At 47.5% G+C, this 25,110-nt stretch overlaps 1 protein-coding gene across 1 annotated transcript in view; it reads right to left on the reverse strand.

The window, feature by feature from the left end:
• Window positions 1-25,110, reverse strand: part of ALK (ALK receptor tyrosine kinase) — a 632,376-nt gene that overhangs the window by 269,689 nt on the left and 337,577 nt on the right. The window contains exon 4 of the mRNA XM_045549323.1: window positions 17,315-17,516. Coding sequence (XP_045405279.1) covers window positions 17,315-17,516 — 202 coding nt within the window. The remainder of the gene's footprint in view (window positions 1-17,314; window positions 17,517-25,110) is intronic.

The following is a 25,110-nucleotide window of genomic DNA, read 5'->3' on the forward strand; positions in this document are numbered from 1 at the left end:
CACTTCTCTGTGTACCTCACTTTCTCCCTTTCCCCTGGGCTGCTGAGAAGGTCTGGGGTCTCCATGCCGATCCCTACCTCTAGTTCACTCTCAGTCCTATCCTGAAACTCTACATCAGCTTTCCTTGGCTCTCAAGGGAAAGATAACGATCCCAAATGTTCCTGCTCAGTCATCCACCTATCTTTTCCCCTAGCCTTCTCTCCAGCCAGTCCTTTCTTCTCTTTCAGGCCCTGATGCATGTTTTCCCTGATTTCTTCAAAAATTTCTTGAATGAATGAATGAGTGAGTGCATGAAGACAAAGAGATGGGCAACCCAGGGTGGGATGGAAAGCGGGTGGGGAGCCATGGGGTAAGACCCTGCCAAGTCAGGGGGACCAAAATGGAATCATGTGGCTGTGGGAAACACATTTGTGGATTTTCCTTTTGAATTGGGAATCAATAAACAATTTTCCTTCCCCAATCACAAGGCAGACTACCAATTACAGCAAGGCTTCCATCGCTCTCATCAAATCAACCTGCAGCCAGCTTTAGAAGCATATGGCAGAATAGTTTCAGCATAAAAGATGCAGATGTAACTTTGAATTCTCTGATCACAGCAGCTTCTTGTTTAAAAGACAATTAAGTGCAGGCATCAAAAGGCACAGGCAAGAGGGGAAATTTCGATTAGAGGAAGGTGTTTTCATACCAATTGGAAAAGAGGGAGGTTTTTTCACTTTTCTTTAGAGCTTTTGGCAATTCTATTCACATGGCTGAGAAAGGCCAATTCAAGCCTGGCTGAATGGGGCTAAGGAGACATCGGGTCCAGAGACCCCAGTGAGGGCTAGGTGGGGAGAGCTGGAGGTCAGGCCGTGTGCAGTGTGAGCTCCTGCACAGCAGTGGGACACATGCCGATTACTCATTCCTGGCTTGCCTTGGTTCACCTAGCAGTACATTATGTACACGTCCCTCCTCTTAGTGGTTTGCTGCTCAGTTTCACCTGCAAATAGAATGAAACCACTCCTCTACTAAGTGCACCACTGGGGATTTGGTTGGAGCACAGCTCAGATTCTGCCTCCTGGTTCCCACACCTGCCCTCAGGATGACGGGTTGGGCAGGAAACATCTCTCCTGCTGGCAAAGGTTCTTCTCTCGGTTTTCCCAAATGGATACCATACATGGTGAGGCTTTGCATAGGATCCTCCCTGCCGGGTCCTAGTGGTAGCTGAACAAAAAGGGCTCACTTGTAGGCAGTGGAGATGCTGTTTCATGGGGGACAGGTAGAGCAGACAGTCTCATCTGACTGGTATTTGCTCCTGTCCACCTGACATGTCACCTGACAGGGCCACTGTGAACTCCCCTGGTGGTGGGGAGGAGGAAAGGAGAAGTCACATCTCTTTTGCAGAGGTCACATCATATGGTGCAGTGGTCCCTGTGGGCTCGAATCCCAGCCCTGTTCATTACTGGCTATGTGACTATGAGCAAGTTCAGTCTCTCCATCTGTGAAATGGGGATAACAATGTCTCTCTGCAAGACTGTTGTGAGGATTAGATGGGTAAAGACAGGCAAAGGCATTTAGAACACTGGCATGTAGTCAGTGCTATAGAAGTGGTGGCTGTTGTTATCTGCAAGCAATGAGCTGGGTCAGCAGTGAGTACGCATTGTTTTCTCTCTCTGGTCAGGGATCCCACTGCTTTAGCCCACCCGGCACAAGATGCATCAGCTACCTCATCATCATCCACTTCCATTCACAAGTCAGCATGACACTACTTTTGATTTCTAATTAGGAAATACTGCTCAGTCACCAAACATTTATTAAATACTTCTTCTGTGTCTGTCAGGTACTGTTTTAGATTTTGGGGACACCCAAATGAAAGTACAGTGTATGATTTGATGAAGCTGAGGCTCTAGTGGGAAAAATGGACAGAAATGGACATGGATGGTGAGTTTCCAGGGGACTGGGGATGTTATATACAAAAGTCCTTAGGGGTGCAGAGAGGAGGGACTCTCAGGGACGGGGACCCAGGCTAATCTCCCGGAGAAGGTGCCACCCTTACAATGCTGATAATTGAACATCTCAGAGCTTTGGGACCTTCATTATACAACTGATATTTTATTTCTCTTGTGTATCTAATGGATCATTATATCTCTGAACATATATTAAAACAGACTGATTAGATTCAACCAGCTTTTACTGAGGCATTGTGCTAAGAGCTTTCATATACATTAAATCATTTAACCAATTCTCTATGAGGACGTCCAGATTTCTTCAGAAACCAGGGTGCCAGATAGAATAATTTTTTGATGGATGGAGTCCATTACCAGTTTAGGCCATGGGCCCAGGTGATTGAAAAAGCATTAATCAGGCTATTGTCCTGGTGTTGCCACTCATTCCAATTTTTAAACCTTCTGCTACTAATGGAGATATTATCTGATACTATCTGACTCTCTTGATGATAAAAGAATTAGCTCATCCAATCACCACATGATCATCTGGATTGCAGCTTTGCTTTTCACCAGCTCCAGAATATTGTTTAATTCTTAAACTAGAGAGTTGGCTGGCATCTTTTGTTTCTTTGTGCATGGTTTATTTTACCTCCAAAGATGTCTGGCCATATACTTTATACTTAAACCTAGATGTCAGGCATGCATGTGATGTATGATGAGAGAGAAAGAGAACCTCTCCTCTCTGTTTCCTCCCTCACCTGCCTTTGTTCCCTTCTGAGATTAACAAGTCAGACTTAGTTTGTCCATCTACTTCCCAAATGTGAGCTCCTTGAAAGGTCTCACCTAGTTTAAGATCTCACCTAGTTCAAGGCCTCCGTAGACAGATGGAGAACACAACAGGGCTTGGGAGTGGCTGCAGGGCCCCCCAGGCTCCCTCTGTGCAGTCCAGCGGCAGGGAATGAGTCAGAATAGTCATGAGCCTGTCTCTCTGGCACTAACCCCAGGCCCGTTTTAAATAACGCATCTAAATGTTAATGCACACTTAAGACAACAGTGCAGCTCATACTCCTCCCAAATTGATTCATTTTGTGGTGGGCCTGATGCAATTTACTCAGTATAAAAATGTCTCTGGCAATTAGGGGAACAAAGGGGCAAAGCTGGCGAGCGAGAGGGATGACAAACAAAGCAAGACGATGTGAAAGCTGGGGCCAGAATTAAATTTCTTTTTGAATCAGACATTTTGGGGAATGTCTGTAGCAAACAAGAAAGGCCTTCTCTGCCAGCAAGACAAACTTGAGAATTCTCCATCAGGAAGAAAAAATGTAAATCGTCTAAGAAATGGCTTTAGTAAATGGTTTTTACTGGTGTCAACTCCAGTGGCTGGGGGTCAAGCCGTAGCACGCAGCTAGTGAACGAGCGAGCCAAGCCTAAGCCTCATCAGTGGGTGGAGGTTCCAGATCATGAAGGAACAGGCCTCCTGACCCCTTTGCTCATAAGATCACATCTGAAGAACACAGCTTTGGAAAACATGCTGTAGAAGAAACTAAAATCATGTAGCCTGGAAAAACAGTTAAGAGACATGAAAACTATCCTCAAAGGGATGACAAACTGCCTTGTTAGGAGAAAGCTGGTTTATGCTATATGACTCTAGAGGAAAAATAGAGGATCAACCAGATAATGGTGAAATAGGAGAAGGAACTACTGTTATTTTGGGGACTCAAATTATTCCAGGTGCTCTGTACACACTAGCATTGTACTACTTCACATGGAAATGGTGGTATTAAATTCAGTCATATGCCTGAGTATCAGGAACATGGTAAACACTCAATGCACATTGGCTATCATTGTTTAAAACGCCTTATCTTCACAAAGATCTCACAAGGCAGGGAGGTATTACCATTCCCATTTTGTGGATAAGACATCAGAGGCTTTGAATAACTATTGATAACCAAATAACTTTTGGAGATATTGAATAACTTTGAGAGACATTCAACAACTTTCTAAGGTTACAAAGCCAAGGGGCCATTAGCAAGTTCTTCCTAGGAGTGAAAGCTGCCTTACAATGAGGTGATGTGTTCTGCAAAATGGTGAGCACCCGGCAGGTTGGAGCCTGGCAAGTCAAAGGCAGATGAGCTTTGGAAGAAGCTCTTGCATTGGTGTAGGGTGGGGAAAAGGGGTTGAATTCAATTATTTTAAGGTTTTTTGTTTGTTTTTACTTCATGATTCTATGATTCAAATTCTGCTGGCTGGATTATACCTTTAACGCATACTCAGTGATGTGTAAATGTGAAATTAGAGAGGCAGCAACAGAAGTCCAAGGAACAAGGACCATGGACATATGATGAATGCAGGAGCTTGTACTTCAATCTGAACTCTGACTTTGCCGACCACCAAATTTCCTGGCACACTTTCCACATACAATGAACCCGTGGCCCTCATCTCCCCAAACCCCAGAGACCATCCTTAAGTTAGACAAGGTGGCAGAGGGTTAATCAAGAAAATGAACAAAGTGAGAATTTTCAGAAACGGAAGTCGTCTGGGTCTGTCGGGAGGATGGGCTGATGGGCACTAGGAGGCTCCCCAGGGAAGGCGAGCGGCCAGTGAGAATAAGGCTGGAAATATCCAGACAGGGGAGTTGCTCCGAGGCCTGCAGGTAAATGTCCAGTAGAATGCTGATTAGAATCTCATGTAGTCACAGAGGAATTTTAGTCTTGGGAGAGAAAGACAAAATCAGGGAGGGAATGTTTAAAAAGCAGTCGGAGAGAAGCCAATTGGAATTCATTCTGGGTGTCTGAAAAGATAAAAAACTCAACGGGAGTCAGGGTGGTTAAGTGGTGATGTAAAGACAAGTGCACTAAGGAGAGGGAGGGATTGGGAAAATACCACGTAGAAGTCTTAAGTGGAAGAATAGGAAATGCACAGGCAACAACCCAGAAAATTGGAGGAACTAAAAGGAGCACAGACAGGCCATTGGAGAGCGTGGGCACCATCTCATGTCTGGGGCTGACAGAGGCCAGCATGAGCTCAGCAGTGTGGGATGGCTGGGGCCACAGATGGAGATGCCCCAGGCTGAGGGCAGTGGTTCTGTCTGGGCTTGGGCAGAAGGAAGTGAGTTGGTCTGGTGGCTGGAGATGGAATTTTGGTCAAGAGCTTTCCAGATGTATTATTTTCTTAAAACCATGTCTCAAATTTTCAAAGCGTTTCTAGTCCAATTAATTGGAGATTTGTTCATTTAATAAGCATTTCTTGAATGCATACTGTGAATGGAGTGCTGTGCTAGGCACTAAAATGACAAATGGTGGCCATCCCTACTCTCAGGGAGCCTAAGTGGTGAGAATAACATGCAAAGGTATGAACGTGGTCCAGTGCAGGGGGCGGATGCTAAGAGAGATGTGGAGCAGGTGACAGGCACAAAGGATGGTGGAATCAACTCTGCTCTGAGTGGGTCTGGGGTCTTAGGAAAGGCCTAGTGGAAGAGGAGCTAAGAGACTCCTTCAGGAAGGAGAAGGGCTGTTCTTGATGGTCAGTGAGGTGGGGGAAGGCACAGGGCATGAAGCGGCTTGCTTCACTTGGAGCAACTGTGAGTAGTTGGATATGAATGAACCATGGGTCCATGGAAGGGGTAACCTGAGCTCAAGAGTGGTGAGGCCCAATTAAGGGCCTCAAATGTCCTGCTAATAAGGGACTCAGGCTGGGTTCTGGGTTTTCCAGGGATCCTCTGAAGGATTCGAAGCAGAAGACGAACAGCCTGTAATATCTACCTGCCAGTTCTCTCGTCAAGGTCTGATTTGCTCCACTTGGGGGCTTCCTAATGCCCAGGAAGAGTCACTGAGGTTATCACTCACAAGGACTTCAAGGAACATTACACAGAATTGACAATAAACACAGAATACCAGTTGGGCTGCGGCTTCTCCCTCACACCCTTCCAGCAGCAGGGCCCAGCTGGGGCAGCACAGCCCGCAGCTCTGACCTTGGGCTCCCGCTATGCACCTGCCATGTGAGCTAAGCTCCCCGCCAGGCGGAGCAGGCCCCAGGTCCTCAGGTAACCTGGCGCCCGTGGGTCAGTGGTCTCGAGAAACACCCTTGGCTCCGAGGCTCAGCCTGCTCTCAGCACACGCTCCCTTTTCTCCTTTTCTTGGCACCGGGAGACTCACCCAGTGGAGGGGAGAACAACTGTAATTTGAAAGCAGTGGGAACACTCATCCCCTGCGCTGCGCTGAGCGGCGTAAGATTCTCTCGGGAATAGACATCGCACCAAATCCGCCTGTGGACTGTGAAACCTTTTAGAGTCGAAATCTCAAGGCTGCTGTGGCTCTTAACTATGGCTCTGAACCATAAAATAATGCATTTCTGCAAAAGCCAGGAGTTAGCCAGGCGCCTGCGTGTGGCACTATAGACAACAAAGGGGAAAGGCGGACTCAGACGCAGGCCAGGGAACGAGATGGGGCGGGCGAGGCTGAGGCTGGAGCGAGCGCGCACGGAACTGGGTTACTGAGCAGATGGCGGAAGTTCTCCTCCCTTGGCCATCAGCACCTGTGGCCTTGATGTTTTCCTTGCAGCTCCAAGAGCTGGTGCCCCATCTCCTGATCCTGTCTCCTACCACAGACAGATTTGGTTTCTGGGGCGAGGGAGACTGGGTTGGGCTGGCGCTTCGGGAGACGGAGGGCAGAGGCCAGCGGCCCCAGGCGGACCCTCCAGGACCCTCCGCAGGGCCGGGCGCAGGTCTCAGCACCGCCTGCTCCCTGGAATGGCTGCTTCTTTGGGACAAGGCCTCGGGATTTTGCGCTTTACTTTGGTTGGGGAGGACTGCACGTACACCATAGAAAACATGCTGCTGGGTATTTAACAAGAATAAATAATGGCTAATAATGATAAACAATTAACAGTTTATTCTTGTCCGCTGGTAATAGGGAGGCCTGCAGGGCAGTGGTTGGGAGCACGGGCTGTGGAGCTGGGCTGGCTGGGGTAGGATCCAGTCTGCTCCTTACCAGCTGTGTGACCCTGGGCTGGTCACCTAACTTCACTGAGCCTTTGCTTCCTCACTGGGAAAGAGATAATCCCAGTGCCTCCCTCACCGAATGGTGGTGGCCATAATACTAAGTGAGATGACGCATGCAAAGCACTTCGACAATGCCTGGCACCAGAGAGCAGGCACCAGTGACTCTTCCTCTCTTGCCTCCTCATTACTATGACACAGATTAAGGGGAATGAAGGGAGCGAGGTGAGTTCCTCCCAGGAGGCCAGGGCCTGGCCGGCCAGCAGGCTCATCCTTTCCTGTCACCCACCCGCCCGTAGGAGCCAGCAGGGAGAGCACACGGGTCCCTATCGACTGTGGGGAGAGACAGGCTGGTGACTTTATGGCCAGTGCTATGCAGGAAACCCTAAAGGCCTTCTCAGAGGAGGAGACATTGCACCTGGTGCTGAAGAATATGTGAGGGTCCCTGTGGGGGAAAAGGGGGCAAGGCCCATCCACGAGGAACAACCCACCTCAGCTGCTCTTCTTGCCAAGTGGGGCAGGAGCAACAGGCAACCCTGGAGCCCTGGCTTGGACACTGGAACCCACCGTGCTGGGGTGAAAAATAACTACATACACGGATTGTCCACCAGCACATGGAGTCCTTGTTGGGGAAGATACTACCCAAGAGAAAAATAAGGTGAGGAAAGCGCCTGGACACAGAGGGAGGTCTTTTGAGCATCTGTAGCAGGACATCTGCTACAAGAAGAGGTGGTGGGATGGCGGGGTCTGGGGACTGTTTGCTGTTTGGGGTCTGCCTTTGTGGGAAGGGGATGGGCTTTGTTGCCACATAAGCCACATAAACACGAGAGTGTGAGCACTTAGAGGGGGTGAGAGGGGACAGGGAACAGGGAGTGAAAACCTAGAGGACCACTTGGCCACAGCTCATCACCTGTGTCCTCAGGCTGTCCTTTGCGCACGTGCTCTCAGTGTGGGATGTCTTCCTCGCATTGTCCACCTGACCGACTCTCCTCCCCTGCAAAGCCAGCTCAAGTTCTCTTCTCAGGGCCACCTTGCCTGACAGCCACCAGCTCTCCTGAAGCACCTGTGACAACACCCAGGACACCCCTTTCTCTACAGCATCTCATTGTTGTCCGATTTTAAACCTCCTTTGAGTCCCTTGAAGGCAGGATGAGCCACCAGAGTCCAGCCAGTGCCTGGGACTGAGTAAGATTCATAAATGTTTGTTGACAGAATGCATACGTGAATGAATGAATGAATTTCTTGACACCAGTGGTGGTCTAGCTCCTAAATGCCTCCACCTGTTTTTACTGTCTCCCTCCCCACTGGGAAATGCCGAGGCTCCACAAACACTTCTGAGAAGAGAAGCGACAGTTTCTATGCATTTTGACTTCTCTTTGTATACAGCATATATTTTTCATTATGGGATTAGCCAAGATGCCATTCTGACAAGCCACGGGGTTACAGGTATTCACAACTCTCTCATCTCCCAGGTGTTCAGGTGTTCAATCCATCAAATATCCAGGCAGAGTGGGAAAACGAAAGCAACCAGCTCAAAAGAGCCCTAGTACAAGACTTCGGCTGTCAAATCTTGAAGGTCAAAACTGGCAGAAGCTGATGGTCTTTTCTTTTTTTTTTTTTTTTTTAATGCCCATCAATGAAAGCAATCGTGAGTAAAAGTTGTACCTGCCAGGAAAGGAATTGTCCTTTGTACTTAGTGGCAACCTTCACAGTTGAGGTGCACTTTGACAGCTGCTTCCTGAGCCCCAGGGAGGATTATACATCTATCCCTGGGCGTGGGTGGAGGGCAGGGAGAAAATACATTTCCTTTTTCTGTCAACTGGAGACTCTTCTGTGATCTCAAACTGGGCTTTAAGTTTTACACCTAGAGTTTAGGCTTAAGAAGAGTTGTGTCATAGAACTGCTTTATTTTTATTTTTATTTTGAGACAGAGTCTCACTCTGTGGCCCTGGTAGAGTGTAGTGGCATCATAGTAGCTCACTGCAACCTCAAACTTCTGGGCTCAAGCAATCCTCCTGCCTCAGCCTCCCAAGTAGCTGGTACTACAGGTGTGTGAGCCACAATGCCCAGCTAATATTTCTATCTTTAGTAGAGATGGGGTCTCGCTTTTGCTCAGGCTGGTCTCAAACTCCTGAGCTCAAGCGATCCTCCTGCCTCCGCCTCCCAGAGTGCTAGGATTATAGGTGTAAGCCACGGCACCTGGCCAGAATTGCTTTAAATTGATCTAGTATCATCCGCCTAACACACAACACCTGCTATGTGCTAGGCACTGTGCCAGATGTTGCAGGGTGTAAAGAGGCGTATAACCCTAGGTCTCTATCTTCAAGGCTTGTGGCCCAGAATTAGACAATCAAAGATTAGAGTTGTCCTCTTGAGAAGGGCTTTCCCTGAGTGGACAAGGACAGCTCTTATTTTCCTCAGAGCCAGGCATGATGCCAAGGTTCAACTGCAAGGCCTTCTTGGGGAAACAACATGAGAAAAGAAATGGGGAAGATCTGTGTTCCCCTTGAACTCTCTGAGATTGAGTTTACTCATTGGTAAGAGGAGGAGAATAATATGTATGGCACAGATTATAGTAAAAATGAAATAAGTTGATGGGTGTTGAGGCACCTGGTAAACTGAATGTGCACTATACAGACATCTGCCATGAATAATGACAATGTAGTATCTGACTCCTGAGAACAAAAAGGAAGACTTTGGCTTTGTTGTTAATCTGGAATCTAGATGAGATTCGACATGCAACATTCTCAAGTACAAATAGGGTGGATGGATGGGAGGGTGGATGGATGGGAGGGTAGATGGATGGGAGGATATATGAGTGGATAAATGGACAGGTGGATGGAAGAAGGGGATAGAGATTCCCTCTGACTCTAAAAGGTCTGGCTTCTCTCTAGACCACTCTGCATTCTTCTCAGTCCCCCGTGGCTTTGAAAGCCATAGTCCTTCCGGAGAGAGAATAACAGATGCGTCGTGCATATACCCCCCTGTGGAGACTAGTCATGCTCGTGGCCTTGGCTATGCCCCAGCTACTCCAGCTTAGGGGCTGCACAGGCAGGACTGGGCCAGGGTTGGGAGCTTTGCCACTGACCTGTCCACCCATAAGTGGGAGAGAAATGACCCTCCACCCTGCACACAAATCCATCTCATGTCGTTAAGTTTTTTCATGTTTCTTCTTAGTGCTTAGTCAATGGTTATGCAAAGCTATCTGCTTATGTGATCAACCAATTCAAGCTGAGATGTTAGCCTTGATTCTTAATTTTGATACATACCAGAACACCTGTGGGGCTTTCTAAAAATATGTATGTTCATACCCTACCACAAGATGGATAATGGCAGAACGGCTCAGGATGGCACTCAGGTGCATGAATGTCAAACGTGTGGTTCTGATTTGTACCACTGAAGCTTGAGACCTACCATGCTGATGGCTGAGAGTCCGGTTCCTCCAGAGAGGACTAGCATTTCAGCAACTAGTAGTTGCTTCAATGTTACTACTCAAAGGGGTGAGGAATATGGTAAATCCAGGAACTGGTACTTTGGGGTACAATTTAGAGAACACAGGCAGTCACTCTGAGAATGAGGGTGTGAAATCTCTAACACCGGCTCTCCTCCTGCCCTCCCCCCCTACAGTCCTGGGCAGCCTGGAAGAAGGGTGGCCCTGGGCCCTTTAGAGGGACAACTGGGAGGCAGGGGAGGGGGCATATTGGCATCTGCTCTGCATATTATCTAATTTAAACCCAACACAGCACTATGAGGCAGAACAATTATTACTCTTTTACACAGCTGAGGCTCACAGAGATTCAGAGACTCACCCAAGCTCCTACTGTGTGTCAGGCGGAGTCACCTCCTGGAACACTTAGATCCCAAGTCTTACACCCACCCTGTGCTCAGAGAACGCTGAGCTGCACCAGTGTTCCTGTACCAAGGTATCCAGGAAATCTACCCCTGACAAGCTTAGGTGTAAGTTTTGAGGCTTTTAAAAATTATCTTTAAAGCCTTTGAATGGCTCTCTCTTTTTAGTGTAAATCACCCAGACATTAAAGGCCTTATTGTATATTTATTAGTGTGTTATTCAGACCAAGGGGAAAAAGAGAGAAGCTGACACTATGAGTGACTTTGAAAGTGAGAAAAAGCTAGGCCTGAAATTAAATCATTGTGACACTGCCACTCGAGGGCATCAATTTCAGTAAATGATCACCTTTTTTATTCCGGATCCCCGTTTATCATGCAGGCAGGATTCGAGGAGAACTTAGGGCTGTGGATGCTGAATGCCATGGGCTCTGATTTCCCAAGCTGGCAAGACTTACCACATTGCCCTGGGCCCACTGAAGTTCAACCCAGCACAGCCTGGGGAAAGCAATCAGGTTTCCTTTCAGAAGCAAATGCCTTGTGGCGTCTTTCCGCCTGTGCCCTACCCTGACCATCTCTTCTGTCTTTTTACGAGAACATTCAGGGTTCTGTGCATTAGCAGTAGGAAGTGTCCGTGGAGAAGCAGGGGGTAATGGTCCTCTGTGCCAGACCGGCAAGGCCCAAAGAGCAGGAGTCTGGGGTGGGGAGAACCATCTCCTGCTGCCCCTGTCCTGGATGGCATCTGGAGATGGGGCGGGGACATTGCAGGGGCAGCAGAGGGGAGCCGAGTGCAGCCGCAATCTCTGCTGTCGAAGGTGAGAGGCTGAGGCTGGGAAGGGCTGTGGTTGTTCATAACTGTGCTGCCAATAGTGGTGGAATCAGGACTGAAACCGCACCTCCCGACAGCCACAAATCAATATCTCTTTGAGTTAAATTACTTTGGCACAACTCCTATTAGGATGGTTACTGGTTTTCAAGCTGGGATCTTTGGTCAGAACTGACTGCCTTAACTGAGCGTGGCAGCTGTGTGGCTACCCAGCACGGACGCAGGGTTTTCTTCACTTGGGGAGAGCAGTTGTGGATTTTAATCTAAGGGCGGTGGGTTTGAGGGTTTCCCGATGCCGCCATGTGGTTTCCCGGCTGCGTAGCTGGGAGACACACAGGAGAGGGCACTGGAGGGTTCCGGAGTGCCATCGTGGCGATGAGCCCTGGCTTTGCCATGAGCCTCCAGTTTGACCTTGATCACATCACACCACCCTTTTAGGCTACAGCTTTCCCATCATACATGGGTGGGGGGCAGGGAGATAAACTCAAGTATCCTCTGGGTCTAGGGGCTAAGGGCCTGCGGAAAGGTGAGGCTTTTCGCCAAGGAGAATTTCAGTTCTCTACCACCCTCTGGAATGAGGCTCGTTTGCACTTTGAAATGCTCCTGGCAGCTTATCTTGGCTCAAGCCTGAGTATCACCAAATCCTTTAGCTGTAAAATTTCTTTTCAAGTGTTAGTAATTCAGATGATTGGCAACTTCTATCCCCTCAGGGCCCAATTCTTCCCTCCACACACTGTGTAGTTCTGGTCACACATAATAGCGTCCCCAGACACCCGCGCCTGCAGGAGAAAGCAGTGTGCTGGGAGGGGAAACAGGACATGAGACAGACGTCTCTGGGCAGGAGCCTGGGGAGTTTCTCCTACAGCCCGAAACGCCGAAGACCCTTAAGCTTGTGTCCCTGTGTCCAGGAGGGCACGGGTTCCACACAGCCAGTTGCTGCTGGATCGATCTTTCTGAAACGCAGCAGAATGGCAGGGTGGTGCAGTGGGTGGCCCACGAGGGAGAAGCAAGCCCCCACTGCCCGCCCTGGCCCTGCCGCTGGCCATCTTAGTCTCTTAGTATCAATTCAGAAACATCCACACAAGTGTGTGCTGTTGCTATTTTGCTTGTGTCTTCCTTACTGGACTAGATGTTCCTCAAGAACCATGACCTTGACCCTGCCATTCTCAGCTGTGCCGTCTTTGGCACCTATTACATGAGAGGCGCTCAATCCATGGCTGTTCAGTGAATGTATGAACTGAGAAAGATCTAACATTTGTTAAGTACCTACTACCATCAGGCACAATGAGAGCCATTTTCCTTATGTCATTTCCCAACTCATCACACTCAATAGGTGTTATGTTCATTCAGCCCGTGGGGACTTTGTGGCCACTAATTTCCAGCTAAGATGTCCAAAGCCTATTTGATTCAGTGGCTGGTGGGCCTGGGCTATTTGACAGCCCTGGTGTCTCTGCTTCCTTGCTTCTGTGGTCATTCTGGCCGGGCAGATGAGCAGGCCGGCTCATCTGTCTGTCCCCCGAGAGACCCCTGCCAAAGCCAGGCTGCCTGGCAGACGTGGCCGCTCACACTCTGTGATTCATTAGACCTCACACACTCTGCTGCTTTCCAGGCGACCAGGAAGGGAGCAGCTGCTGTGATTCCCCAACCGCCTTTTTCCTGCCTCTGAGTGCTTGCAAGCAGGCGGCTGCTCCCTCGAGGCAGCACGACAGCCGCGCCGTGTGCTCACGACTCAGTGGTTTCTGGGGGACCCAGCGGCGTCTGCCTTGTCATTCCTCAGCCCACTCCTCTGAGTCAGGCTCTCCCCAGCCGACTTTATTATTACAACTTCCTGCCTTGTTACTACAAACAACGAACGCTGTTTTCCAAACAGAGGTCCCCAAACCACCATCTTCGGTTACGAGAGCGAGCCAGCCCCGCTTGCAATCATCACAGTCGACACGGCGAGGATATCACTGTGCCCCCTCGCTGCTCTGAGCACCGTGCTATGAGGTCATCTCTGACACGAAAGGGAACGAGCTTTGCATGGGGCAAACTGCCGAATATCTCAAATTGAAAGATTCTCGAGACTGGCAACAATCCCATCATCAGAGAGCAAACAAAGCTCCATCCTTTGTGATCCCTAACTCTGAACAGAGCAAAGCAGATTAGGATATTAAATACCAGCCCCTTATGTTGGCGTTATACTCAGAGTGTGCAAAGCCCTTCCTTCCTTTATTGCATCGACCCCACAACAGCATGTGGACAGGGCGGGAATGTCACTTCCACTTCACAGATGGGAAACTGAGGCTTGAGGGGGAATGGAATGTCCTTGGTGGAGGGGCTGTTTTGTACGTCAGCACCCCTAGGGTCCTAACAAATGGGACATACTCAAAAAATGCTCACTTATCTGTCGACGGAATGGTGAACTAGGACTTAAATTCAGGACTTCCAATTCCCAGTATAAAAACATCTCTGCTGCACTACTGCGGCCTAGTTGAGCTCTTACAGCAAAGGATGAAAATAGTCTGAAGGCAGGCTGCCCAGGTTCACACCCTCTCCACCTTGCCCAGCCTGTGACCTTGGGCAGGTTGTTTAACCTCACTGAGTTTCCTCATCTGTACAATGGGAGATATTAACAATAACCCGATGCATTGTGGTGTTGTGCATAGTCAATAAGAAAGTGCCTGTAAAGTGCACAGCAGCGACTGGCCAGTAGGTCTAGGAAGTGCTAAATATTAATAAGTGTGAGCAATAATTATTATTATTCAAGTGTAGGGACTGGGCCTCATATACCTTTGTAACCCAGGACCTAATAGGGTGAGTGGCACAGACGCATGAGTGCAGGACTCGACACCAAGAATGGAGCCCATCATGGGATTGGGAGCGAGTCCCTTCCCCTCCTGGGCTTCAGTTCTCACACCTGTAAATCGAGAAGGCTGCACCAGGTAAATCCCACGGTTCCTCCCGGCTCTAAAATGTTCCGTCTAATTCAGTGGTTTTCGATGGGCATGATTTTGTCCCTCAGGGGACATTTGGCAATGTCTGGAGACATTTTTGATTGTCACAACTGGGAAAGGGGCAACTGCCTGTAGGTGGGCAGAGGCCTGGGATGCTGGGACAATCACAGGACAGCCCCTCAAGAATTGTTCTGTCCACAGTGGCAATCATGCTGGGGCTGAGAAACTAGCTCTATACACACACCCTTGGCTCTTTCATTTGCTGGGCAGGTGCCTGGCATCTCACGGCTTGCCAAAGCACCCAGGGGAGAAGCACCTCAGTGTGGTGGGGCATCTATGGATTGCCCCTTCAGCTGCCACCTTCCACCCTCACCACATCGATCTCCTTGGAGTGGGGAGACTGGCCTAAGCATTTTTAATTTAAATTTGGAATCACTCCTGCTCACACTAAACTCCTCAATGGCTCTGCCAGGGATGGGGGAGAACATTTTCCTGCCCGAGGTGCACAAAGCTCCGGCCTAAGACAAAGCCTCTGTAGATAGACGTAGGGGCAGTCCTGGCAAAGCCATCAAGTCACTGGATTTGCCCCACTTAACCTCACTTCCTCTAGAGGGCAGAGCAGCTCCTCTGGTGATGGAAGAGCCACCTTGGGAAGAGGGTGCACCTTGAGACCTGCGGCCACAGTCATGGCCTGCCCACACCTCCTTGTCCTCACCACCCGTGGAGGGGAGACTGCCCCCGTGGCACCAACATTGCATCCCTCCCTAGCTCATTTGTCTTGAGGGACCAAAGAATCTAAATCATCTTTTTTTTTTTTTGCAAGGTTCTTTCACCTTCCCTCTTCTCTTTCCCAAGCCCACCTGCTTTTCCCTGAGTTCTTGCTGAGAGCACAAAGGAGGAGAAGGGAGACCTGGAGTTCAGTTTGGAACAAGTCCCTTCCTATGTCCTCTCTCTACCTCCGTTTTCTCATCTGTTAAATGGGGATTCACTTGATAGTTAAGAGCATAGGAAGGTAAAGAGGGAAAGCCCTTTGCAGGCCCCTTAGGATAATCATGCCCGAGGGTGTACTTGTGTCCTCGTCATGCTGCTTAGGAGCCCAGAGACCAAGAATCTGGTGCTGGAGAAACAGGCACGGCCAGGCAGGAGGTGCTGAACCTCCATGGAACCTTTCCTCCCACACTCATGGATATTCTCAGCCTGCCCTTCAGGGAGATCCCCAACAGCCCGAGCAGTGCTCCCTGGTTTCCGCCAGGCCTGGTGGGAAGGAGTGTTGAGAGCATACATCAGAATAAGCAGCTCAGGAGGTTGGGCAAATGCCTACAGGATGGTGCCACAGCCCCGCCCGCAGACGGGAGGCCTTCCCATCCGGGCTCCTCGCTGGAAAGGGAGGCTGTGCTGGAGGGAGGCATGGTGTCAGAGGACAGCTCCTCCCAAAGAGTGGGCAGCCCAGACACCCAACACTCCTGATACTCGGTGAGCAGAACAAGAGGCACTTGGTAGCTAGGACCCTCCCAGCCAGCCCAAAGAGGCTTTCAGAGGCAAAAAGACAGAATATGAGGGCTGGGGAGAGCATTCTTCCTGATGCCAAGATGCCCATCTTACTGGGAATGCAGCAGCTTGCAGTTCTTTTAAGCACAATTAAATATAGATGGCTCAGTAGGGGGAGTGGGGAGGAGACTCTCAAGATACTACCAGGAGGCCCTTAGTGGCTCTCCCTCTGTACACCATGGGGATGGGAGTTGGGTAGCAGTCATCATTCAGGTGGGACCCCTCTGCAAAGGTATTTTCTTAGAGAGAAGCTAAGTCTAAGAATAGCCATACATTTGACTCCCATAAACATGTCATGAAGGAGCTCTCTTCTTCACCCTTGTTGATAATGTAATCAGATCTGGGGCCCCTCAAAGCTAGGTCATAGGATAGGACCTAGACTTATGGAATGGGGAAAAGAAAGGCACAGGGATGCCCAAGCTTCAGTTTGCTTTCCATTGTCACTACATGTAGAGCAGCCATCCCCAACCTTTTTGGCACCAGGGACCATTTTCATGGAAGACGATTTTTCCATGGACTGGTGTGGGGAAGGATGGTTTCGGGATGATTCAAGTGCATTACATTTAATGTGCACTTTTTTCTATTATTGTTACATTGTAATATATAATGAAATAATTACACAACTCATCATAGGTTGGGACCCCTGTTGCAGAGGCCTGATGGATTGCTGAGTGAACAAGTGCATCCGGAAAGCTTAGAGGATCTCACTGTCCCATACCTTGGAAGTTCTAGGACAAAGTTCTGTTCCACTCTCTATTGAATTGATATTGGTGTAGTATTCCTGACTAATTCTGCTCTGGGGTCCCATACTTTCATAGGACCTGCTTGTGTGGTGAAAATATTTTGTCCTTTCCCTTCCTGCCCAAGTTCTACTGATAAAACCTAGTTTCCAGCATATTAAATTACTTTAAGTTTGGCCTTTTGACACTTCCCTTGGGCTGTTTTCTTCTGGGCTCTGTCTGAACTTTGGGAAATGAATGTTTTTAACACCCACTCATTAAATGCCCACTCTGACAGCTGGTCCTCTGGCCTCTGGAAGGACCACTAGCCAGGTGGTCAGAGAGACCCACAGATCAATACACGAATACTACCCAGGGGCTATTAGCAGTAATGGCTCAATCTGGACCTACCCATTACACGACAATTGTGAGTTTTAAGTAGATGTCACAGACTGGAAATTTGCAGTCAAAAGTCAAATTACCTTTTATCAAATCAGTTCTGGACATGGGGAAGGACTTACCCATGCTTCCCTGGAGTGGGCACCAGGACGATCTCTCTTCCCACCTCGTTGTGGGGCAGCAGCCGGGCGACGTACCGCCCTGAGGGCTGCAGGTGCCTATGCACGGAGACGGCCAGTGTGCAGCGCTCACTGCTGCTCCGCATCCACGGGCTCAGGATGGTGTGCTTGGAGTCCGCTGAGGTGTTAAGGAGGAGGAAGGAGCCTGGAAAGAGACAGGGAAAGTGCATCTGCAGATGTGTCCAGGCAGGAGGACCAGCGGTAGCTCTGTGGCCAGACTTAGAGACCAAGAGCATCAAAGTCAGAGATGTTTTCTGTTTCTTCTCTGGCCACACCTAGCCCTCTTCCTCCTCTCTTAGATTTTTTTTGTAAATAGCATGACCTGATGCAGGTGGATGGTGACTGGGGACAAGGGCCCAGTAATCAGACAGACCAAGGTCCTACCCTCAGTTCCTTGCTTCCTAGCTCTATGTCCTTGAGACTCAGGCATTTCATCTGTAAAACAGGAATAAAAACATCTATTTTAAGAGACTCTTGCTCCTTTGCTTACTACTTGAAAGATCTTGGGCAAAGCATGAACTTTCCTAGGTTTCAGTTTCCTCCTTTACAAAATGGGGTGAAAAGGGTTGGCTGAACTAAAGAATCTCTTAAGATCCATTTCAGTTCTTGAGTCTATGAGTCATATGAATTTGCAACTGGTCTCCACAAAGAAAGCCCTACAAATCCCCCGACCGCCCCACTGGTGCCGTGCCTGTGGCAGAGTTTCCCTCTGGGGCAAGGCAGCCCTGTTTCTAGTAGCACAGGCCAAATGACCTACAAAAAACTGACATTCATGGGGATTACTGTCAGCGTAAAAGCACAGCACCATTTTATTGTTCCAGGCATTCCCTCGGATGCATTAATTTTATTTGCTGCATTTCCACATTGAGGTTTTGGACCACTAGATGCTGCTCCTTTTGCAGTGGAAACCTATTCCAACAAGATGCCCAACTTCCCCAGTGGGTACCAGCTAATGGGCTCTCAGACTTCTTGAGCTACCCCTGGCGTTCGAAGGTCTTCCACAGACAACCTGGTCTACTAAATAGGTAAGTGAGCTAGCAGCCTGCAATAAAGAACAACATGGTGAAAGAGGGGGATTCCTACTAGAAGCAAAGCTTTTCTCAAGAAGAGGGTATTGTGCCAGGAATTGGAGATTTGCAATGTTCTTCAAATAGGTAAAAGTGACTTCTAGTTAAAATCAGGATGAGGGGAGCACGAGACTGTTTCTGAGCTGGACCACCAATGGGAACCCTCTGTGCTTGTTGGGAAGTTTCAGCATGGCATATGGGCCTGTGCAAAGTAATCTACAGCCCTCAGTAAATAATCGATATTATTATCCTATTTTACAGTGGGGGAAATGTTCTTGTCATGGGCACTGGGAAAAAGAAAGGACTCAGAACCAAAGACTTAGAATCGGGATCGTCTAATACAGTCCTCTTGCTTCCCTAGAGAAGCAGACTGGGGAACCAGATGCAGAATGACTTGTCCAAAGACTTCAGGTCTGAACTTGGGGAAATGAGTATCTTTCACACACATGAACCAGACACAGTTCTGGCCTTCAAGGAACTCCTGGTCTACCAAGTGTAAAAGTAGAGGTTATAAAGTCAGAACATACATATAGGTAAAGCACTTTGGGAGGCCCCACGAAGGAGACAGTAGGTTCAGGTGAAAGAGTCATAAAGAAGTGGCCTTTGAGCTAATTCTTACAGTGAGAGAAAAACAAAGATATTGGCAGAACTGACCTTGAAGAAGTTGAGGGGAAGAGAAGTAAAGACATAAAGGTAGAAAATGTTTGCTAAAGAGTGGAACACATGGAGAGAAGGCTGGGAAATGAGGAATGCCAGGGTGGTAGGGGCTGGGAACAGACCATAGAGAGCATTGCATTCCTGGCTGAAGATTTCCAGCTTTATTTTGCGGATAATAGGGAGCTAGATATTTTGAGCAGGACAGTGACACCATCAGAGCGGTGTTTCAGAAGGATTGATCTGGTATGGTGGGGAGAGTGGGATCAATACTGACTGACCCAACCTCATCCTACTCTACCAGTCCACACTAGGGCAAGGAGGTGACTAAATGCAAGTTCAAGGTGTTTCATATGTCACTCTTATAAGCAAAGGCAATGTGTTGGGAGTGGACTGGGATTTCCAGTACTGGGTTAGGGTATATCTGGCCAGAGCAGGTAAGGGTCCTGGAAGTATCTCTGGGTCCTCTGGCCTCTAGAAGGACCACTAGCCAGGGTGGCAGAGGCAGCCACAGATCAATATGTGAGATACTACCCAGGGAATATTGGCAGTAATGGCTCAATCTGGACCTACCCATTAAAGGACAATTATAAATTTTAAGTAGATGTCACAGACCGTAGAAATTTGCAGTCCAAAGTCAAATCACCTTGCTCTAGGGCAGAATCTTGTTCCAGACTCTTTGAGGGATGGTCTGGGTTAGAATGAAGCCAATCTCACGTCCTGTGACAATTTACACATAAGAGAGCGGCAATTGTGCTCTGGTCTGAGGCCTTTCTCTGATGTTTTCCGGTTGGTAGAATGATGAGTAGAAACCATGACTATTCTGTAGCTACCGAAGGGAAGAATGTGGGCACACTGCAGGAGGTGTCCCCTCCTTCTCAGAAAGAGGGAACCTAAAAAATCAAGCTGAAGGTGTTCAGGTGTCGGGGTCAGGGGCTCTCCCTGTGTCACTGCTCCTCCAGCCCAGGTGTGGCAACACAGGGAAATTCTATCCCCATAATCTGGCACCTCAATAATGAGACTCTTTCAGAGCTGACTGGAAGACAGATTATTTTTCCAGTTCTAATATGTGAGATGATGTTCATATGAATTTTATTTTCTGCAAGTGGACTGTCAATAAGACACTGAGCTTAAAGTATTTTCACTCTCAATGAAACTCTATAGTTGAGAGCTATCTCTTCATCAGCGGCTTTCCTCCACCAAAAAAAAAAAGGGAAAAAAATACATTTCATAAGCTCCTTGGGATATTGTCAGCATAAATCTTTTAAAGTCAGTAAGAATTTATCTCTCCTCTCCCTCTTTTCTGTTTCCTGTTTATTTTGCTTGGGGCGAGGCGAAGCTCCCGGGGTCCTTTCTCATTAAGGAGGACGGCCTAGCAGCCCACAGACCTTTGCCCGGGGGGCCGTGGGGAGTGGAGACGCAGATCAAAGAGCCCTGCTTACGCGGTGCGGGCGCCATGCTTCTGCTGGCACTGGATCATGCTGATGTGTGCGGTGAGTAAATATGAAATGGGCATTATTTTTACCGCTGCTCCCCAGCATAGGGATGTGCTGCTCTCATCTCAACCAGCAAGGCTCAAACTACAGGCCAGCAACCAAGCATCATGAACCCAGAGGTCAGGCCCTTTCATATGTGACCAGTTATAGTATAGGCCTTAGACAAATTATTTAAACTTTTTAAATCTTAGTTTGCTCAAATTTAATATGGGCATAGCCCACCTCCTGTGGCTGCAGTGATTATATTAAATAACATGCATCACGTGGGCAGTACAGCGGCTGCCCATGGTAGGCGTGTCATAAATGTCATTTCCCTGCTTTGAGGGGTGTCTTGGTCTGGAATTACTTTGATCTAGCACTAAACTTGGAATCAGAAGGACTGAATCTGAGCCCTAGCTCTGCTGCTACCAAGTTTCCTTTGTTTATAAAATGAAAGGGTTGGAAAGAATCTCTAAGGATTCTTACAGCTCCAAACTCTCAGTAATTCTATCTGCCTGCCTAGAATATTATTAATCTAAAGGAACTGAGTCAAGTCTCCAAGCCCCCCAAGTCCTAAACTCTTCTTCTCCTAATTCACCTCTCTGAGTGTTTTGTACTAACAGTTTCAATCAATTGAGCAAACACTCTGTGAACTTTCCTGAGAAGTAAACTCTGATTCCCTGCCCTGCCTTCCTCTCTCCCAGTTTACACAAATACATCCCTCGGTACGGCTCCTGTTCTAGCATCATTTGTTTTTGTAGATACTACTGCTATAAGGCCGGTACCATCTCTGTCTGGTGGGTAACACAATGCTTGCCACATGGCAGGTACTCAATGATCCTTAAAATCAAAGTAATGTATACATATGAGAAACAATCAAATATATACATATGGCAAGGAACCCAATAATAATAAATTTTTAAAAAACTATGCCTAAACCTTGCTCACCCCAACCAAGTCCCCCACACTGGAAGGGACATTTTTAAGGATTTCTAATTTCTTTAGGGGGCTGCCTTCATAATTCTAAATATTATATGATCATAGTGTTATTTGCGGGTGCAACAACTCTAGACTTTTTACATTGATGGTTCAATAAGAAAAATGATACTACCTCTCTTCCAGTTCTCAATTTTTTAAATCTTGATTTTTAAAAATCACCATTTATAAATTGCTTGCCTTTTTAACTTTACATGATCGATTTATTACTTGTCCATGAGCTTTAGACAGCATCGCTTGATCTCCTCACTGTGGAATGAGGCTGTCAGTCTTCCTGCCTCTCCTCGTCCTTTTCCTCTGCCACATCCACCCCCAGACCAGCTGTACTTTGCTTTAGCTTGTCAAGGTTGTGTAAGAATGATTAAGTCTTTGGGGTTTTGTTTACAGGTTGATGCTAAATGTTGAAAATCAATAAATAGACCTTTTATACTGATGGCTATATATTTTTTCACTGTAATGAATAGGGTTATATTTATAATCTTCTCTATAGATCCAATAATATTAATACATCCCATTCTAAGGAGAATGTTTTGAGAATCAGGACCAAGTAAATTCTCTCTCTCTGCCCCACCCCCCTCTCCTTCCCCTAACCCTTGCTTTTTGCATTGTCACTTGTCAAAAGTGTGGCACAATTAAATTTGCCTTATATATGAATCAGATTTTCTCATGTTGTTTGTTTTTCCAAAATGTTTGTTTTTCTCTTGTATTTATTTTATATCTACCTTCTTCACCATATCATTGACATCCCTACAGGCTCCTTGAGAAATTAGTCCCTTTTTCTTGAAGACACTGACTTCCTTTTTTAATTTGTACCAGTTGCTTTCTGGGCCTCCTGTACAAGGATTATTCTGGAATTTCTTTTCACAGTGACTTTATGTTAGTCCCACCATCCTCAGAAAACTTCCTCAGGGGGACATTTCTCTGTGTATCTTTGAATATCTGAAATATTTTGTTTCATCTTTATACTTGATTAATAGGTTTTCTGGCTATGGTTTCTGGATTAGAAATTTTGCCTCAGGAATTTGAAGGCCTAGCTTCAGTGTTTTCTAGTATCACATTACTGAGGAGAAGTCTGCTGCTGGTTTTATTTGTAATTTCTTTGTAGTTTATCTGTTTTTGTTTTTGTTTTTTTCTTTTTGGAAGCTTTTAGGATCTCTCTTTAACCCCAAAGTTCTGAAATTTTAATACAGTGTATCCAGGTATGGATCTATTTAAAATTCATCTGTGGCATTTTGTAATGCACCTAGGTATAACTCTTTCTTTTTCATGCTGCTCGTTATTCCTGTGTTGGGTGTTGTTTGATCATTCACACAGGAGAGCCCAGGGCAGCTCACGGGAACTGTATGTCCACAGACGGCATTTGGTCTTTGGGCAGAATTTTCCTGGTGGCGAGGAGCAGGGACAGGCCGGTTTGCAGGTGCCCACTCCCCAACACCCACAGAAAGGGCATGTCACCCTGGGCATGAACATCCCACTGGCAGCCCTAAATCTTTCATTCCACTTGAATGTTTAGAGAAAAGCTTTCTTTTTCTGCCCCCTCTGGTTAAACATCTAGTACCTTTTGCTCTGGAAAAATAGGATTGAAAAGGGGCGTGAAGGCCACCTGGGTTAACCACGGAGAAATTCTCATTCTTTCTCCTGACCTTCATCCTTCCTTCCAGGTGACCCCTCGCCTGTGCTCCCAGCACAGGGGCTCCCTCTTCTACCTGAATCCCTTTTGCATGTCCCAGGCTGAGGCCCTGTGTTTCCTCCACCCACAGCTTGCAAGCCTTCCCTCTGTCCTCTAGGACTCACCCATGCCTCCCCTTCTGCTGCTTGCTATTCTGAATTTATTCCTCTGTAGATATTCCTATGATATAATGTTAGTGGGATCTCAGCAGAGAAGGAGACAAATGTGTGCACAATTTGCCTTTCTGAGCTAGAGGCCTCTTTATCATATTCTCTGAGTGAGAACATGAATAAACAAATGCATGGATGGACATATTTCCATCTCAGTCAATCAAACATGATCCTGGCATCATTGGCTAATTGTCCGTAGTGCAATAAACTATTAAATCATTATAGGCTATTACTCATTCAGTCGATCATGATGCCACTCACGTGAGGTGGGAACTAAGGAATCCAGATGGACGACGTGCAACGTGATGCATAGAGGCCTCACCCAGATGCACACCCCTAAATACAGCGTCAGGGAATCCTCGGTGCCAGCTCCCAGAGCATCTTCCATGGAACACGAGCCCCACAGGTGATCAAAGGTATTATAAGAAAGCTCTGTGAGCAAATGAGTTTGAAGACTCCTGGGCTCAACAAAAATAAACAAGCTCTTTCACCAAAGGACTTCTCAGAACCGTAATATGCCAATAAGAGTTGTAACTCTCCAAGGGTGGGATATAAAATGAAACATTTCCCAAACTCCTTTGTGCACAGAACCCTTTTGTCGTTGTGTATAATGTTCCATGGAACATGCTTTGGAAACCCTCCTTTTATCTATTTCTGCTGCAGAGATCATTTGCAGAAAGTAAGAAACGAAAAATCATGGGGAAAAAAAAAACAAGGTAAAGCAGAGGGAAAATAAGATATCTGCACCCATAACCATCTATATTTATATCTGCAGCATCATCTATGTTTATCTGTATCTATATCTTCTCTCAAATCTTCTCCGTCTGACTTTCAAGCTGTCCCCTCATCAAGACCTAACTAAGCTCCTTGTGGCAGAGTCACGCTTCTGGGAAGGCTCCTCTGACTTACTGCACTGGTCTCTCTACCTGAGGAGACTTGAAAATGCTACATTCCATATCTGACTTTGAGAATGTCATAGCTAGAAATCAACATGGCTGTCACGTAGCTCAATTGCTTGTATGGGAGAGAAAACCAAGAAGCAAAGAAGTTCAGGACTTGCCCAAGGTCGCACAGCACATTAGTGGTGGATCTGGGATGAGAAGCAAGGTTTTCAGACTCCCTGTCCAGTAGGACACTGGGTCTCTGCCTGTCCACGGAAGGAATCTACAGAGACATTTCAGTCAAATGGCCTGGGGTTTGGCTCCCAGTGGCCTCCAGACATCACTTTCCTTTCTCTGCACTCTCATAACTCTGAACATCAGGCCAGCAACTGGTCTCAAGCTCTTCTTACTGTCCCCAGCAGTCACAGTTTAAGGCCTGGGCAGGTGGGACTCGGACAGATGGGTCCTCCTTTTGAAATCACTCACGGGGCTTAGGATGGCCCTACAGTGGCTGTCCATGAGGTCTTATGAATCTGCCAAAGCAAATTAGAATCCCTGAAAGAGTCTCCTTATTGTTTATTTTTAAAATTCAAATTCTGCAACTCTACATAGCCTCAACTGACGTGTTAAGTTTTGGAGCAGAATTTTGAAATTTAGAGGAAGGAGTACATGGGATTGTCCTCATGGGCATGGTTTGCAGAATAGTGGATAGCAGACATACAGAACTGCAAAGATCTAGAGGCTCTTGTAAATCACTTAGTCCAACTCCTTTCACCCTGCAGGTGTGAAAACTCAGTCCGGGAGGGTGAAGGGTTAGGCCTGGCTTC

This window comes from Lemur catta, chromosome 4 (genome assembly GCF_020740605.2).
Source record: "Lemur catta isolate mLemCat1 chromosome 4, mLemCat1.pri, whole genome shotgun sequence".
In the NCBI taxonomy this organism is placed as follows: domain Eukaryota; kingdom Metazoa; phylum Chordata; class Mammalia; order Primates; family Lemuridae; genus Lemur; species Lemur catta.